General features: G+C 40.2%; 1 protein-coding gene across 1 annotated transcript; it reads right to left on the bottom strand.

Annotated features, from left to right (window-relative positions):
• Positions 1–330: 330 nt before the first annotated feature.
• On the bottom strand, positions 331–16,030 carry il12rb2l (interleukin 12 receptor, beta 2a, like). The gene is made up of 16 exons (XM_026165226.1): positions 15,897–16,030; positions 15,381–15,473; positions 9,669–9,816; positions 9,414–9,565; positions 9,132–9,265; positions 8,832–8,973; positions 8,370–8,446; positions 8,025–8,283; positions 7,718–7,909; positions 7,509–7,613; positions 7,272–7,415; positions 4,674–4,829; positions 4,450–4,510; positions 4,068–4,173; positions 3,002–3,319; positions 331–1,437 (listed from the first exon to the last, which is right to left on the bottom strand). The coding sequence occupies exons 2-16, from the start codon at positions 15,445–15,447 to the stop codon at positions 1,174–1,176; spliced, it is 2,325 nt and encodes a 774-aa protein (XP_026021011.1). The 5' UTR covers positions 15,448–15,473; positions 15,897–16,030; the 3' UTR covers positions 331–1,173.
• Positions 16,031–17,087: the final 1,057 nt, after the last annotated feature.

The following is a 17,087-nucleotide window of genomic DNA, read 5'->3' as shown; positions in this document are numbered from 1 at the left end:
TCCACCCAACTCTGATCTTAAAACTGCAATCATAATCCAAAATATACTTTTAATCAATCTATCTATCTATCTATCTATCTATCTATCTATCTATCTATCTATCTATCTATCTATCTATCTATCTATCTATCTATCTATCTATCTATCTATCTATCTATCTATAACAACCAACTTAACCATGTGTTACAATTATGGCCTTTTGGGTTTTGTTATTAAGTGTAATCATCTCTAATCATTACACCTAAATTGTGTGTTACACCATATTCCTCCAGCATGGTGTTGCTTAAACAGTCAATATTAGTAATTTAAATCAAATGTGATGGCTGTACATGTATTTGACAGACATTTTATTTATCAAAATATAAAGTATATTGTACAACAATGTAAAAAACTAAGAAAGATGTTAATATTTCCAACACACTCAAAATCATTTAAAAATCAAATTCAAAGGATTGTCATTTACCCCACAACCCAGATTGGATTGGAATAGAGTGGATGGATGGCATTTACAGAGCATGTGTGTGAGTAAATAGCAACAAATTCAGACTCTATTTCCAGTGACTTCATACAGGTCATGGATATGATAAAATTAGATCCAGTGTTACCTAAAGACGCTTTATGTGAAAAAACAAACAAACATCTGTTTAAAGCACAGTTTTATAATTGTACAGATAACTTTTATTTTTATTGAGTTTCCTGAGATACTTTATAATACCATAAAGTGTTTTAGCAGGTGGTGTCAGTATAATTTGTCACTCTGTGCACTTTGATTAGGGTTAATATGCAGATTCGAAATAAACTATTGTAAACTACTGCACATCCTGCAAATGTTTCGACTCTTAAAAATACTGCTGTTGGTGTTGTCATAGTCAGGCTCAATGCTGGGCAAAGTGTGGGATGCAGAGCGAGTCGACTTTAACTGAAATAGAAAAAGTATCCAAAAAATAAACAATAAACATGATATGATTAGATGGAACAAACTAATGCAAAAGCTGAAAACTGTGACAGAGAGAGACATAAAATCAGCTTCAGCAGACAAATTTTTCCAGTGACCCAAATGCTCTGCAGGCATCTCAAGAAAAAGGCTATCCAGAGGTTTCCCATCTTAAACAATCGTATATTAAACAAACAAACAAACAACGTGCCAGATGAGGTGTGGCGATATAGCCAATGTTAGAGTACTTCCAAAGGAGAGGGCATGAAGTGTTTCTCATAGCCGGATGTAAACTGTTCTTCCTCTGATGAGCTACAGAAATCCCCTGTCTCCTCATAGGGATCATCCATTTTGTTGTACACCTCTCTTCCACCCTCCCTCTGATCATCTGGGCTCTCCATCTCCGAGGACTCATCTCCCACCACTGGCCCTGTTAATCCCTCAGAGTTCTTGGGCTGTGTCTCACTGACGGGAATGCAGATAAAGTCCAAGGACTCATTAAACTACAGAGAGAGAGAAAAAAGGATTTGAATAAATAAGGGAGCCTTTAGTTGCAAAGTGTATATAAGACTGGCAGAATTATGACATCATAGTGGAATAAAAAACAAAAACTAAACATGATATGGTCGTATACTAATGCAAAAGCTGCAAATCATGACAGAGTTAGACTACAGGCCATTACAAACCAAGCACACAAAATTCTGAATTTTTGTGATCTGAACTTGTCATCTAATGTATACAAACACCAAAAGTGATGCATTTTGGGAGAAAATCTGCCCTCAAAAAGCACACAGTGAAAAAAATGAAGTTGACATCAAGCAATCAGGATGTTTCTAAACTAGAAAAGTAAGAAACTGAGATCCTGGGTCCACCCAATTCTCACAAGAAGGAAGCAGCAGAGAGAATTTCCTGGTTTAATCCAGGACTTGAAGCTGTATCACAGCTGCTTGATGAGAAAGAGTACAGGGCTGTGGTCGACTCCTTTGTCACGTGGTGTGAGCAGAATCATCTGCAGCTCAACGTGGCAAAGACCAAGGAACTGATCGTGGACTTCAGGAAGACCAGGAAACACTTGACCCCTGTTTCAATCCAGGGGGTCAGTGTTGACATTGTGGAGGACTATAAATACCTTGGAGTACACATTGACAATAAACTGGACTGGGCTAAAAACACCACAGCACTTTACAGGAAGGGCCAGAGTCGTCTCTATTTTTTGAGGCGACTGAGGTCCTTCAACATCTGCCAGAAAATGCTCAGGAGTTTTCTATGAGTCTGTTGTGGCCAGTGCGATCCTCTATGCTGTTGCATGCTGGGGGAGCAGGCTGAGGGTCGCAGATGCCAACAGACTCAATAAACTGATCCGTAAGGCCAGTAATGTTGTGGGGATGGAGCTGGACTCCCTCAAGGTGGTGTCGGAGAGGCGGATGCTGTCCAAGATAAAGACAATGTTGGATAACACCTCCCACCCACTCCATGACATGCTGGTCAGTCACAGGAGCTCGTTCAGTGAGAGACTGAGATTACCGAAAAGCACCACTGAACGACACAGGAAATCATTCCTGCCTGTGGCCATCTCCCTGTACAACGCATCCACTTAACACACTGTTTGCTGCTACAGCTACACATGTTTCTTTTCCAGCTATTTATTTATGAGTGACTTATGTATGTATGTATGTATGTATATGTATATATTGTACTATTCTTAGTTAGCGTATTGTCTGTCTTGTCTTAATGTTGGCTTATAATGGAGCACTGTAACAAAAAATAATTTCCCCCAGGGATCAATAAAGTATTCTGATTCTGATTCTTTCGTACATATTCCAGGTTGTCAGCGGGGCAGTTTGAGCTCTTGCTGGCAGAGTTGGGAGCACATCCGATGACGCAAAGAAATAATTTCAGTGAGCTGACTGACCTGGACCAGTGCTTAGCTGTATGTCTGAGGTAAAATAGTATTACTTTACTATTTGTATACTGGCTCTTTTTAAATAAAGTCAATAAATAACAACAAAGAAAGAAAAAAATGAGAATAATGTCTCTGATCAGGTGTGAGGCTTTGATAAAACTTACTTCTAAAGGAGAGGGCATGAAGTGTTGCTCGTAACCAGACGTGAACTGTTCTTCCTCTGATGAGCTGCCACTCGTTTCCTCATCGGAATCAACCATTTTGCTGTAGGGCTCTTTTCCATATCTGCGGTCCAACCTTCCAGTCTCCTCTCGGACAGCATCCTCCCTCTGATCATCTTGTGAAAACTTGTCTCCTGTCACTGGTCCTACTAATCCATCAGGGTTTAAATTTGGGGACTTTATTTTTACAACTTCGAGCACAGAGATCTTGGGCTGTGGCTCACAGACGGGAATGCATATCCAGCCCAAAGGATCATTAAACTACAGAGAGACAGAAAAAACAAAAAACAATTTCTTGATTATCATTGAGCCAAGTTTATATATCAGTGACCTGTATGCATCAACTGGTATTGGTCTTGATTTAGCTTATTTTTTGTCATTAGTAGCCTTGGGATTGTTTTGGAGCCAGACCAGGACACCATGAGCTCCTCTGTATAGTAAATTATGCTCCAAACTGGGTCATGCAACAGGGCAATGATTCGAAGCAGAGCAGCAAATCTGCAACCAAATGGCTAAAAAAGGAAAGACTCAGCATGTTGCAGTGGCTAAACCTGATTGAAATGCTTTGGTGGGAACTTAAGAGATCTGCATTTAAAAAAAAATTCCCACAAACCTCAACCAACTGAAGCGACGTTCCCCCACAACACTGTGAGATGCTGATAGCCATACAGGAAACAATCAGTTTAAGTTGTTGCTAAATGTGGCTCTACAAGCTGCTGAATGATGATGTCTACTTAGTTTTCCATGAGATTGCATACAGTCCTGTGACAACTTTCTTTTTCACATCACAGAATGACTGCTGTTGTTTCTGTAATACAGATCTATAAAGAGCCATTTTGTTAATTACTTACAATACCAGAAAGTATCTTTTAAAGGATTTTTGAAACCATTATTAAAGTTGTTTTTTAGGCATAAGGCATAAGGCTTTTACTATAACAAATACAGTAAAAAAAATTAAGACTTTTAGGAGTCTATAGAAACCTCGCAGTTACGTTTCATTCAGTCTAACCTGATGCTTCATCTGTTTAAAGATGTGACTGTTGCGGGGATCAGGCACTTTCTCATAGGTGCACGAAGATATCAGTGGACATGCTTTGATTGGTCCTGGACAAACGCTGCCAGAGACAAGACAGTAAACAGCAAATATGTTAGACTGGGAGATCACCTCATAAAAAAGTAGAAGTAACTATGTTCATAAAGACAAAACTGGAGGGAGTTTGAATTTAATATGTTTTGTGTCCTTGGTATACTGTGATATTTTTTTTTTTACTATATTTCTCATGTTATTCAACATTTATTCAGAATATAAAAGTATTTGTTAACAATACGTAACACAATTGTGATGTGCTTCAAATATGATGTCAGAGATAAGTTTAAGATGAGCGTCTCACCTGAGTAAAATACAACACACACAAAGGAGCACAACAACAGACAGAACTGGTATCAATAACCCTAAAAAAAGAGGGAGAAGCGATCATTGTGAGAGAAATAATAAATAGTTCATATCTTATAACACTGCACAATCCATTACACCCTAAGTTAGTTACATCCAGCAAGAAAAATAAAGAAAAATCAACAACAACTTCAAACATAACGTCAAACCCATCCTACCTACCATACATATCTTGCTGGTGGTTTATTTTGAATGTTTCAGTGGCATTCGCTTCACGTCCAAATTCAGTAATAGCTCTCATCCACACCTCATAGTCGCCTGGACTGAGATCACGGAGCGTGAAGGGCTGATGATCATTGGAAGCATTTACATTGAACACTGAAAGAGAGAAAATGTCTGGAGTGAGGTTACGTGTGTAATCAAAGTTATTGAGTCTTTATTTATCAAATATGTCAGAGCAGGAAGTCACTAATCAGGTGTTAATCATTAATAATGCACGTATGTCAGACAGATGAAATTAGTAGGATTATACTACTGTAAAATCATCACCTATGATGAAATGACTAAAGCACAAAGGCATTAGGCTACTATGATTACAAAAATAAAGAAAAACACTGAAAGTAAACTAAGAACTCTAAACTATAATCAAAAACTGAAAATTCTAATTATTAGACCAGAGTTTATATTCCAAAAAATCCTAAATCAGAGGTCCAATACTACAAACCACGGCACATTCCTGTCATGCGTTCATGCTGCGGGTGTCAATAAAGTTGGGCTGTGAAAGTTCTTGCAAATATGGCAGAAAAGAAGTGAGGCAGTGGTAAGTTGCCATTGCTTGCTTGAAAAGGTGGGCTGGGACACAGTTCATCTGGACTCGAGCACAGTGCAAATCTAGTAGCATTCCTATCTGCACCCCACACCTGCCCCCATAAAAATCACTGGGTTCAGTAGTACAGGGTGGGCCATTTAAATGGATACATCGTAATAACATGGGAATGGTTGGTGATATTAAAGTCCTGCTTGTGGTACATTAGTATATGTGAGGGGGCAAACTCCTTAAGATGGGTGGTGACCATGGTGGCCATTTAGAAGTCGGCCATCTTGGATACTACTTTTGTTTTTTCAATAGGAAGAGGGCCATGTGACACATCAAACTTATTGGTAATGTCACAAGAAAAACAATGGTGTGCTTGGTTTCAACGTAACTTTATTCTTTCATGAGTTATTTGCAAGTTTCTCTTTGCCATTGACATGTCAAAGAGGTTAACACATGAGGAGCAGATCGAAATTGTGTTCAAACTGGTTCAGTGTTGGATTTGCCAAAATGTGGACGCAAGAAAACTGTCACTAATGAAGAAACATCAGTGGCTGTCCTAGCTTCATTCAGCAAGAGCCCACAGCGTAGCACTCGCTGCATGTCACTGGAGAGTGGCATTAGTCGAACATCCCTTCGGCGGATATTAGCTACTCACAAATGGCACCCTTACAAACTCCAGCTACTGCAGCATCTCAACGAGGATGACCCAGATCAGCACACAGAATTTGCAGAATGGGCAAAACAAAAATTGGAACAGGACCCTCAGTTCATGCAGAAGATTTTGTTCAGTGATGAGGTAAACTTTTATGTGAATGGTGAAGTTAACTAACAAAACCACCGCTATTGGTCTGACACTAACCCACATTGGATGGATCCCTCCAAAACTGTTGGAACAACAAAAGTGATGGTTAGGTGTGGTATATGGGGTACAACGATAGTGGGTCCATTCTTCATCAATGGAAACCTCAAAGCCACTGGATATTTGAAACTGCTACATGATGATGTGCTTCCCTCTTTATGCACTGAAGCTGGCACGTTCCCTGAGTTTTTTCAGCAAGATGGTGCACCACCACATTATGGGTGCCACAAAATGCACAGAATCATGAGCTCCTTGGGTTCTGCAAAAGCTTTATCTAAGAGTAAAAAAGTATTTGTGACGCTAAAGGAAACTTCAGTGAATTAGCCCAGACAGTTAAACGCAATGTGAGTGCAAGCCTGCAGGGGAGAGGGGATGGAGGGAAGTTCTTCTCGAGTATGGTACATGTCAATTGAACCTATCGTTCACACCCTAAGACAATGTACAGTCAGAAGCACAATCCAAGTGGCTGGGATACAGTGCAGGAACATCTGGGTCACGTAAGTATTAGTCCACACGTCTCAGTGGGACACACCTCTGAAAGTGGAACAACAGGGGTAAGGTCTTGTGGGACTTCCAACAGCTGTTGGCCAACCAACCAGACACTGTGGTGGTTGACAAGCATCAGGGGACTGCAGCTGTGATAGATGACGTGATCCCAGCTGATAGCAATGCTAGAAAAAAGAAAAGGAGCACAAGACGACTGCTATGTACTAGTGGCTGAAGGAATAGGCGTGGAAGTCCAAAGTGGACCCAGTGGTTGTTGGGACCGTTAGGGGGTGTAAACTGAGAGAGTGGCCTTAGCAGATTCGGGGAATGTCCTGGGAAGAGTTAAGATACTGTGCGGAGCCCTCAAAATCCCAGACCTCTGGTACAAGACCTGAGCTTAAGGCAGAAATAATACATCAGGAACACATTTAAAACACAAAGCCAAGTCCTATATTATGCTATATAGGACTAATTCTGAGATGTTTGATAAATACAACCCAGAAAAATCTTTATCCTGTTTTCTGTCTTTTTTCCCTTCATATGTAATGTGCTTTATATTTTAAGCATGCATGCTATCTTCTTTACTAACTATGAACAGTTAGCTTTGCAAAAATCAGCCAGAAATAACTGAACTGTAACATAGTTTGCTGCTATATACCTTTTTGCGTATCCAACCATTTGTATCCAATTTCGTAGCACCAGATCCGGGCAGTCTGCTCGGAGAGAGGAATGGCTTTCCAGTGAAGAGTCACCTCAGTCTCAGTGAGAGTTTCCACCTTAAATGACGGCACTGCTAACAGAGCTGATTAAGAAAAAAAGAAAAAAATTATTATGATGAGAGAAAAGAGGCTACAGTGGCCTGAAACCATCAAAGGAACAAAGCAGAGAGCGCCACCTTTCTGACGAGAATATCCAATCTCTGTGAAGAGATGGAGGACTTTCTTGCTGTTCAATACCTTGAACACCGACACTTGGTATGCTTTGTACTCCTGAAACTGACCTGTAGGTGGAGACATACAACACACAACAGGGTTCAAAATGCAATCAACAGTTATCATAACAACAACAACTCTTTTAATTAATGAGGTTTGACACATTACAGACCTTTAAAAAATGTTCCGTTCTGGCTTTTTTTCACTCTTATCCAGTCAAACTCTCGGCCAGGTGGAGATCCTGCCTGTTTATATTGCACCACGTATTCTTTTAGCTTGGAGACGTCAGACGGTGGGTCCCAGGACACGCTGAGGTTCTCTTTATTCATCTCGAGGTTAACTTTTAGAACATTTTCTTCTTTACCTTAACAAGAGACCAGTGCTTAAGGTTAAATGTATCCCCTATCGGAGATGGTTAGATGCCGCTAGGGGCTTCAAAGCGTCCTGTAGTTTTTATGAAAGTCTGAACAGTCTCTTACCTGTTGTTGATATATTCAGAAACGATTCCTTTGTGGCACCTTTAGAACTGTAGGCGATTATGCTGACTGATGACACATCCTTCAGAGTGGCGTTGAGGAACCATTTTGTGGTACCGTTGCTGCACAATTGCTCCACAATTTCATGCACGTACTGCCTGTTTGGCTCGGCCGTGGACATCTGCAATTCAGAGCCGTTGCTGTAGAAAACTGTGAGGTTATATCCACGAATGAACCCACGTGCCTGAGAATCAGAGAGACTCTGGAGGGAATGGAGAAAAGGCGAGGAGAGTGAGGGATGAGTTGGCTCGTGGTGAGACAGAGTGAGCGAGTTAGTTCTCAGCCTACCTTCCAAGTCAGAAAACAGTCAGAGCTTAGAGGGGAAATACCGCAGTCCCTCCATAAATCCACTTCTCCAACAGGGTCTGAGTGGCATTGCAAGAAAGAGACAAAGCCAGGGAGATAAGGCAACATTTTCCTTCTAGCTGCACGAAAGACATGCCACTAAAACAGCTAAGAGAACAGTTACAGTTTAATGCAAAACTACAGTAATCAGCTACAATTCAAGTGGCTTCCCAATTCTGATGTAATATGTGAAAGAATGTTAAAGAGGTTTTTTTTAACAAAAAAACAAAAAAACCCAGAGAAACATGAACCTTTTTTGAATTGTTCTTAAATGCTAAACTTGGGAAAGTGATGCAATCCTCGTGACATTTCTTAGGTTCCACTAAAGGTGCCATAAAGATCTAAGTTATTATTATTATTATTATTTTTATCATCATTATTATTACTCCAAATGAGGACTCTCACCTGACTCTGAGCTCCTAACGCTATGGATCTTACTCCAGTCGCTCATTAATCCTGTACCACAGTCACAACGAACTTGGAATTCATAAACCGTAAAAAAGTCCGGTTCCTCCACTGCGTAGGTGCTATGTACTTCATCCTCAAACTGCACAAGAGGAAAAAAACAAGCTTGAGCATAATTTCACTGGATGACACTTTTGTCTCTCAAACTATACAATTTAACTTGCCTAATAAGCTTTTTTAAGGACTTTATTTCATGTATTCATTTGTTAATGGGGAAGAAAACCCCTAAACGCACTACACCTTTGGCCAGTCTGTTTCTCCCTTAGTCCGATATCGAATGTGACAGCGTCCAGAAGACTCTATGCAGGAAGTGTTCCACAAAAACTCCAACGGTTCCGGTTCGGCTGTAATGTCTTTAGGTGGGGGTGGCTTGGCTAGCAGTGAAAAAAAAAGTTTCATCTTTAATATTACTTAAATGAAAATCAATCATTTGAAGATAAACATCAAAAAATTTTCGGTATTAGGAACTGATCATTATTACTGCCGTTTGTGGTGGCGTTTGTATTTGTGGGACTGACTCACTGATTCCTTCGACGTTAAAGACGACCGGCTGAGATTTGTTGGAGCCATTCTGGTTAACGGCCTCGACCCAAACCCGAAGTTCTCCTCCACCGGAGAAGTCCTCTCGAGGAATGCGACCGTCTAAACTGGTCCCACCTTTCACATGGCTGTCGCTGAAAGAAAAGACCAGACGAGACATGACACCAGGAGAAGTTCAAGACAAATTCAGGGGGCATTTCTTATTGTTTACAGCTGTAAAAAATGGGTTTTATTTACTGGTTATGAGCTGGCTCCCAGTGCAGGGTGTAGTTAGTGGGGATCTTAGGGTCTGACTTTGGATCCCAGGTGCACTGTATGTCCACATGGCAGCTTGTCTCGTCACATGGTCTAAAGCACTCAAGATCAGAGGGAGGAGCTGGCGGATCTGAAAAAACACAAAGGACAAACACAAGTCATCGTTACCAATCTGGGTTTTGTTTGTAGTTTTTCTTCCTGTTTTATTTTCAGACCCACTTTCATTATGTTTTATGTTTCACGTGAGTTCATATCTGCTTTTTTGTTTCACCCGCTTCCCTTTGTGTGTTTAGGATGCTTTTGTTCTTGCCCGTGAGAGATAGAAGGAGGATATCCCTCCTTTGAGCTCCAAAGAGGAAAAGTCCAAAGAGGCAAACCTCTCACTGTTCTCTTCCTCCCATTAATGCTTCCTCACTCCTACTGTTTCCTCTGTCTTTCCTCTTCCTTTTCCCCATTCCTTCCTTTTCCATATTCCTTTTCCTCATGTTTGTCTCTTGCTCAATAAAAACAGTTCTTAGTTTGTACACCCTGAACTCCTTTCTCTACGTCTTCCTCTCGTGTTCCATCAGGCCAAGATGCAAGTAAAGGTGATGAGAAAAAGGCATGCTCACTCATATACAGTCATTTTACAGTGAAATCAAGCCCACACACCTACAAATAATGATTTAGAAAGTGTCTCTGTAATAAACTAAATACATGGTTTTTCTGACAGCTGTCTAGTTTGCATTAGATTATGATTTGAAGTTCCGCTTTCCATTAAAGACAGCTGCTGCATTATTAGCCTATGCCCATCCGCTGAACCATGATTCCACACCCTCCCAAATCTGTCAACACAAAGTAGGGGGGACACGTGGGCAGACGATCTTTCAAGGCACAGGCATAGAGTCCATGGGGCACTCAGGGAACACATCGCCCCAATGAAAGAAGCAGAGGGATTACTCCTATAAACCTCAGAGGCAGGTCTTTTTCCAACAGTGGGACTTTTTTTAAATTAAAAAAAAACTATATCAGATATGAGTTTGTACAGTTTATACATGAAATCTTTTGTGCCAATTTAGTGAATGTCTATGTTGTGCACACACATCCCATGGAGGAGCCACGAAATAAGATGAAGAGAAGGTTTGGTGTCAGTATTTTTATTTTTTTTTAACTCACGCAGCTTTCAGCGACTTTCTCGCCACAGCACGTAGTTCCTAATGTTTTGAGTTGGCAGAGTCATCACACACCAAAGGGATCTGTGTCTTCGGCTGGACTTGAACTGTTAACCTTTTGCTTGCCAAGCAAACGTTTTAACCACTACACTAAAGACGCCAAAAGCATCAGTCCCAGCAGACAGGCCCAGGTAGTCCCACTGTGGGCAGGTCTGGGTGAACCGTGGGAAGGTGTAGGAACGGTAAAGCCACACTTAGTCCACATGAACCCGTAAGGGGGTGGGTGGGGCTTATACCGACAAGGCAGGGAGAACATTACATTACATTTCAGATTACTTTAGCTGACTGCCAACTGTGGGCTGCCAAACAGGGGTCATGTTTACAAGGATTACGATCCACTTTTTAAGCCCAGGTTTAGAAGTACTGTTGCTACTTGGATAACTGACAAGGAAATTCTCTATAACCACAGGCTTTGTGAAAAGTTCTGAATGTGCAGAAAGTCTTGAACATGAGGTGAATATGAGCAGAAACACATATTTCTAATATTGAATAACATAATTAATCCCTGACATGAAGGGGTGACATATTTAAGCATTTTATACTCTGATTTTCTGCGGATCTGAACTAAACACTAAAGAGGACAGAAAATAAAATACATTTGTATCCATGTTGAGCCCTCAGTGTCAGGGATAATACTAGAACAGCGGCCCCCAACCTTTTTTGCGCCATTGACCGGTTTATGTCCGACGATACTTTCACGGACCGTTCTTTATGGTGTTTTGGATAAATACAACAAAATAAAACCAGCACCGGTACCAAAAAAAGAAGATTTATTCATAACACACAGGAAAAGACCCAGGGAAACCGAGTTAACGATAAAAACGATAAAAAACAACGCTAAAAACCGATAAAAACTCTGGAAACCATAAATTTTACACCCGAGCCTCAACTCTCGTGGCCCGGTACCAAACGACCGTGGCCCGAGGGTTGGGGACCGCTGTACTAGCTGACAAAGGTCAAAAGTCTGTTTCAATTATAAACTCAGAGGTCACTTGATTAGTTAAACTGTTACATGCTTCTTGTTAACACAAACATCAAATCACATAGAAAATCAGCATCCTCTGATCCGGGATGACCGGATGCTAATGCTCAGTTCAAACTGAGCATTAGCATGAAGGAGAAATGTTATTGCAGTGACTTTCAATGTGGCTGTTGGTGCCAGATGGGCTGGTGTGGCTGTTTGTCAAACTGCCATGCCTGTCATCTAAGAATAGGAAACTGAGGTCAAAATTCACACAGGCTTACCAGAATTGGGTAATAGAGGAGTTTCTGCTTCCTCATTCAGATGGCAGGCTCAGAATTTGGCATACAAAAGCATGGATTCATCCAGGGTTGTATCAACAGTTCAGGTTGCTGGTTGTGTAATAATGTGGGGGAAATTCTCTTAGCAGTCTTTGGGCCAGCCTACCTGAGTACTGTTTCTGCCCATCCCTTTATGACTACAGTGTACCCAGAGTCAGGTGGTTGCTTCCAGCACGATAAAACACCACATCACAAACCTCAGATTGGTTTCCTGAACATGACAAATAGTTCACTACACTCAAATGACCTCCACAGTCACCAGATCTGAATCTGGATGTGCGACAGACAAATCTGCAGCCATTGTAGCAATATGGACAAAATCTGTGAGGAATGTTTCCGGCAACTTGTTGAATCTTTGCAAGAAGAATAAAGGCAGACTTTGATCCAACCCACTACTAGCAAGGTGTGCTTAACGAAGTGGCAGGTGAGGTCCACTCAGTGCCTGATTTGTGTGTTTTCCATTACTTTAACTAGATCTTTTTAACATAAAGTGATGTAGAAAAGTATCAAACATTTCTAAAAATACGAACAAAGTACAGGAAATTCGGCCAGTGATGCACAAAATCTTTCCCAGATGTGTTCCACAACTTGTCCTTTCAATACTGCTCAACCAAAAACCTACGCTGATGCAACACAGCAGCACGCTGAATATAAAAACTCCCAGCTCACAGAATGCAGGAAGACAGAGGAGAGATGAAGTACAGAAAAAATAAACTGCAATGAGTTCCCACCTCATTGTCCATCTAATCAGCCTGCACTCATCCACTTCAAGATCCCACATTACTTAAACCACACCATGCACTCTCCCTTCTCCAAAATCCAGCCTTAGCTCCCTTCTCTAGTCACTTTCTGGCAGTTCTGTCAAACCTCTCTCTCTTGCTACACCAGTCACCTTCACTGCTGCTAAAACCCAAACACACTAACAGCACGAGTATTTATTTAATATATTTAATGTGGTTCTGCGTCTTGCTAGTGGGGGCTAATTTAGCTTTTTATAACAGCTTTACTGTTAAAAAGCTCCAGATGTGTTTTAAATCAGCTCCTTTGTCTCATTTCCTAGGAAATAAAACTAATGAAACAAAAGACAAAGAAAGGAAAGTGACAAAACGTCTGCAATAAAACTATATTTGGTAATATCCCCACGAGTCACAGTAAAGCAAACTGACCCTGTGTGACAGACTGCGAAGCTACAATGACTCACAAACTCAGACACATGTAATGAGTGAAGAAATAAGAGTGAACACGACTGATTTACCGTCAGTTCCAACCATATTCTCCACATTTATTATCATTTAATAAGATTGCATAAGTTAAGGCTTTTAGCAAAGGTGACTATAATTGTTATAAAATGATACAGGAAGTGAGAGATGATGAAGAAAAGGGGGAGAAAGCAATAGATCTAACACTGTTCTCAACCACAAGAAAAAAAATGTGCGCGCATCCGTCTATCTGTGCGCACACACACACGCATACCTTTGATTTTACTCATCGCAAGATTGCCACCTTTACACGTTTCTTGTAAGCCTCTACACTTTTAGCAGTAACCCATTCAATATATGCCGACTACTGCAGGAAAGCAGATTGCAGAACAGGAAATGAGCAGTTTGTGCAGTTTGGATCCAAAACAAGTGTAGTCTAGTCAATTATGACCACTTCTCTTTAAAAACAGCACAAACAATGAGGAAAGACTGATAGGTGTGATAGATGGGCCACCAAATAAATAAATAGTGAGAATAAATAGTAAAAATGTGTTGAGATTGATGTAGTGTCCTCAGCTTCAGGAAAATGTGATGCACATAAAGCTCCCAACTAACATTTTCTGTTATTGTACAGGTCAGTCCTTTACTAAGAACTAAAATACTCATTCATTTATGGATAGCATTTGCATGTGCCTAGTTGAAAAGTGGAAAATAATGTGAAAATTAAGCTTTAATATACTTGGTCTGCTCTTGGTTAGTCTGCAACCATTCCCTTGTACTGTGCAAAAGTCTTGAGCTACCCTCTTTTCTTTGTATGTTGCATCTGGGGAGCCAGACTGTTTTGTAACCTTTGAAAGTGGTCTAGTTCTCTTGGAACATGTTTCTTTCTTTGGTTGTTTGTTCCTTTTTTCACTCAGGAATGTCCACACACTATTTTTAGGGCCACTTAACACTGACCAAAGAATCATTCAAGCATAAAAAGGGATCAAAGTCAAAGGACGAACCAGTGTTGTGCCTACATAAAACACAGAACTGAGCAAAAACCCATTTTTTATTGTATTTAGCCACTTTTTTACAAGCAGCCTGTCTAATAAACAAATAATTTGCTTGTATTTCTTTAGTTAAATCTAAGAAAAATATCAAATATAACCTAGTTTGACAGGCATAAAATAGGATTTTTGTAAGATGATTCCAAAAGAGCTTTTAGCTGAAAACATGGCATATTTAGGCATAGTGTGCAGTGTGTCCTAAAACAAATTTGAGGAAGCTACAGCTACAAAACTACAAAAGAAGAACTGTCAAGCCTAAAAAACTCTCTACAGCAGACGGACACTACTGGAAACTCACGTTCTCAAAAACAGGAAAAAATGTGACCAGAACAAACAAAATGACCTGAGAGATGCATCTGACCCTTCAGGTGATTCATCTACTGTTCACTGAAGCATTATCAGAAATGGTCTCAGTGGAAGACTGGCTGAAAATTCTCAATAAGGGTGAAACAGGGAGAAAAAGCTGAGGGATGCCAAATTACACCAGAACTGGACTGAAAATCAGTGGGAATGATGGGGTGATGATTCTAATCTTAAAATGTATAGAGAAGGTCAGGACAGCGGTACCACAGTGAGTGTCTACAAGTTTAAGTTTAAGATTTTAAACCAAAGTATTACTAAACAAAGAAAGCAGTACAAAGAAGGAATTTCTAAAGCATTAGAGAACAGGAAAAACAAATCATTTAGGGGTTATGATAAAGCAAAACCTCTCAAAGTACAGAATTAATCAAATAATCAGTAAACATGACTGTAAAGAAAACAGCACTGCAGATAGCATGGCATTTAAGTGGGTTAGTGTAACAGGGTGTTAAAGTGTTGTGGTTATTACAGTTGATAAAGTTGTGGGGTACAAGGCGATAACACTTCCCTTTGAATGCAGGCGCAAGTACTTTTTATGAGTATTTGTGCACAAGCGCTTTTGAACAGGCCTACCTGCTGCAGCAGCAGAGACACTGGTCACCAAGATGGACAGAAGCCACCTTGTTATAGGTCTGGCCATCACATTTAGACAAGGGCATCTAGTGCCTGCGAAAAGCCCAAATTCATCAGGAACTCTCACATACAAAATAACAACAACAACAATAATAATCAATCACAAGACATAGTCAAAAACTCTGTTGGTCTTACAGAAAGAGTTCACGCATTGACCTGTAGCTGCAACATGTGGGGTAACTACATCCGTATCACAAATACAACATCTGGCATAAATAGCCCAACTGCATACAGACTGACAGTTTCAGACTTCCTCTTGGGTGCAGTGGAGCGTAAAGTCATTTGGTGATTAACAAAAATAGGCGTATTGCCAGATAGGAGGGAGCAGCTTTGTGATAAGTACCGAATTACCAGACACTCGGCATTTTATTCAGTCTCAAATTCTATTAAACCTTAATTATGATCTCTTTTTTTTCTAAGTAAATATTAAGTATTATTAGGGTACAAATGATTTACCTCCGGGTGAGACACGCTGAGATGTGAGCCGCCCATGCTCTGCAGGAACACGCAGCTTTTGTTTTAACTGAGAAACTTGCTGTGAAGTTCAGAAATGTCTCCTCTCCGCAGTTACCGATTCGCTCCACCCAGTTGCTGGAATTGCCAGTGACGTCAACTCACCCGCGCGTGCTCGCCGGCAGCTAGTCGTGTCAGTTCTTCCCACACACTAACTCGCTGCAGGTCCCGAAACGTGTCTGTCGTAGCTACCCTGTATTTTTTATTTTTTTGTTTTTTAATTACGCAAACGCTTTTCATAAGTTCAAGAAAAGAAAGAGAGATATCACGTGACAAAAAGTAGCGTAAGATATTTAGGTTACTGAACTTTGAGGTAGTTTTGTTTTGAATTTCTGCCGCTCAAACGTGAGCACGTGTATGAAAGTGTCTAATTAAAATGACAGCTACTAACCTGAGTGTATAAAGCATTTTGGGCTTATATAAACTTTTGAACACACCATAATTCCCTCTGTTTTAGAGTCTGTTACCTGTTTTAAGAAACACGTTTGTGTCTGCTTGTTTCCTTTTTAAAAGAATATCCTGAAGGTTGTTTGCAACCTTTAAAAATCATTATAGGAAAGTTCTCTAAACGTATTCATGTGAAATCTATGTGTCCTAATGGTCATTTGAATTAAAAAAATATATACACTAGCCATTTTATTACAAATCTGTATGAAGTGGATGGTAAGTGTGTTTGTGATAGAGCAGTAGAATAGTAATATCAGTTTGCTAAAGCTAAACTGTTAGCTAATATAACATTAGACCAACTAAAAAAATATGTGGCACATAAAACACAAATCACAGTAACATGTGTTAACCTGCATCAGAGGCTCTTCGTGCATGCATTTCCAGAGGGTATGTTTACATGACATGAGATATTGTTCTTTTTTGTGACCCCTTGTGAACTTGTTGACCTAGATAAATAGCATCAGTGATCAAAGCTAAAAAAAAACAAAACCCCAAAGCTAACTAAACTAAACCTAATACTGAAACTAATAAATAGTAAACTGAAACTAAACAGACATTAAAACCTAAACTGAAAGCAGCATATCAACTGTGGAAACCGACTCTGCAAATATAATTTCCCCCAAGTAAAAGTCATTTTTATGCTGCAGTGACTTAAGTATCGTACATTTTAATGTTTGCCCCCCTTCC

The sequence above is a fragment of the Astatotilapia calliptera genome, chromosome 4 (assembly GCF_900246225.1).
Source record: "Astatotilapia calliptera chromosome 4, fAstCal1.2, whole genome shotgun sequence".
Taxonomy (NCBI): domain Eukaryota; kingdom Metazoa; phylum Chordata; class Actinopteri; order Cichliformes; family Cichlidae; genus Astatotilapia; species Astatotilapia calliptera.
The sequence above is the reverse complement of the archived record's forward strand: the minus strand, read 5'-3'. Positions and strand labels throughout refer to the sequence as shown.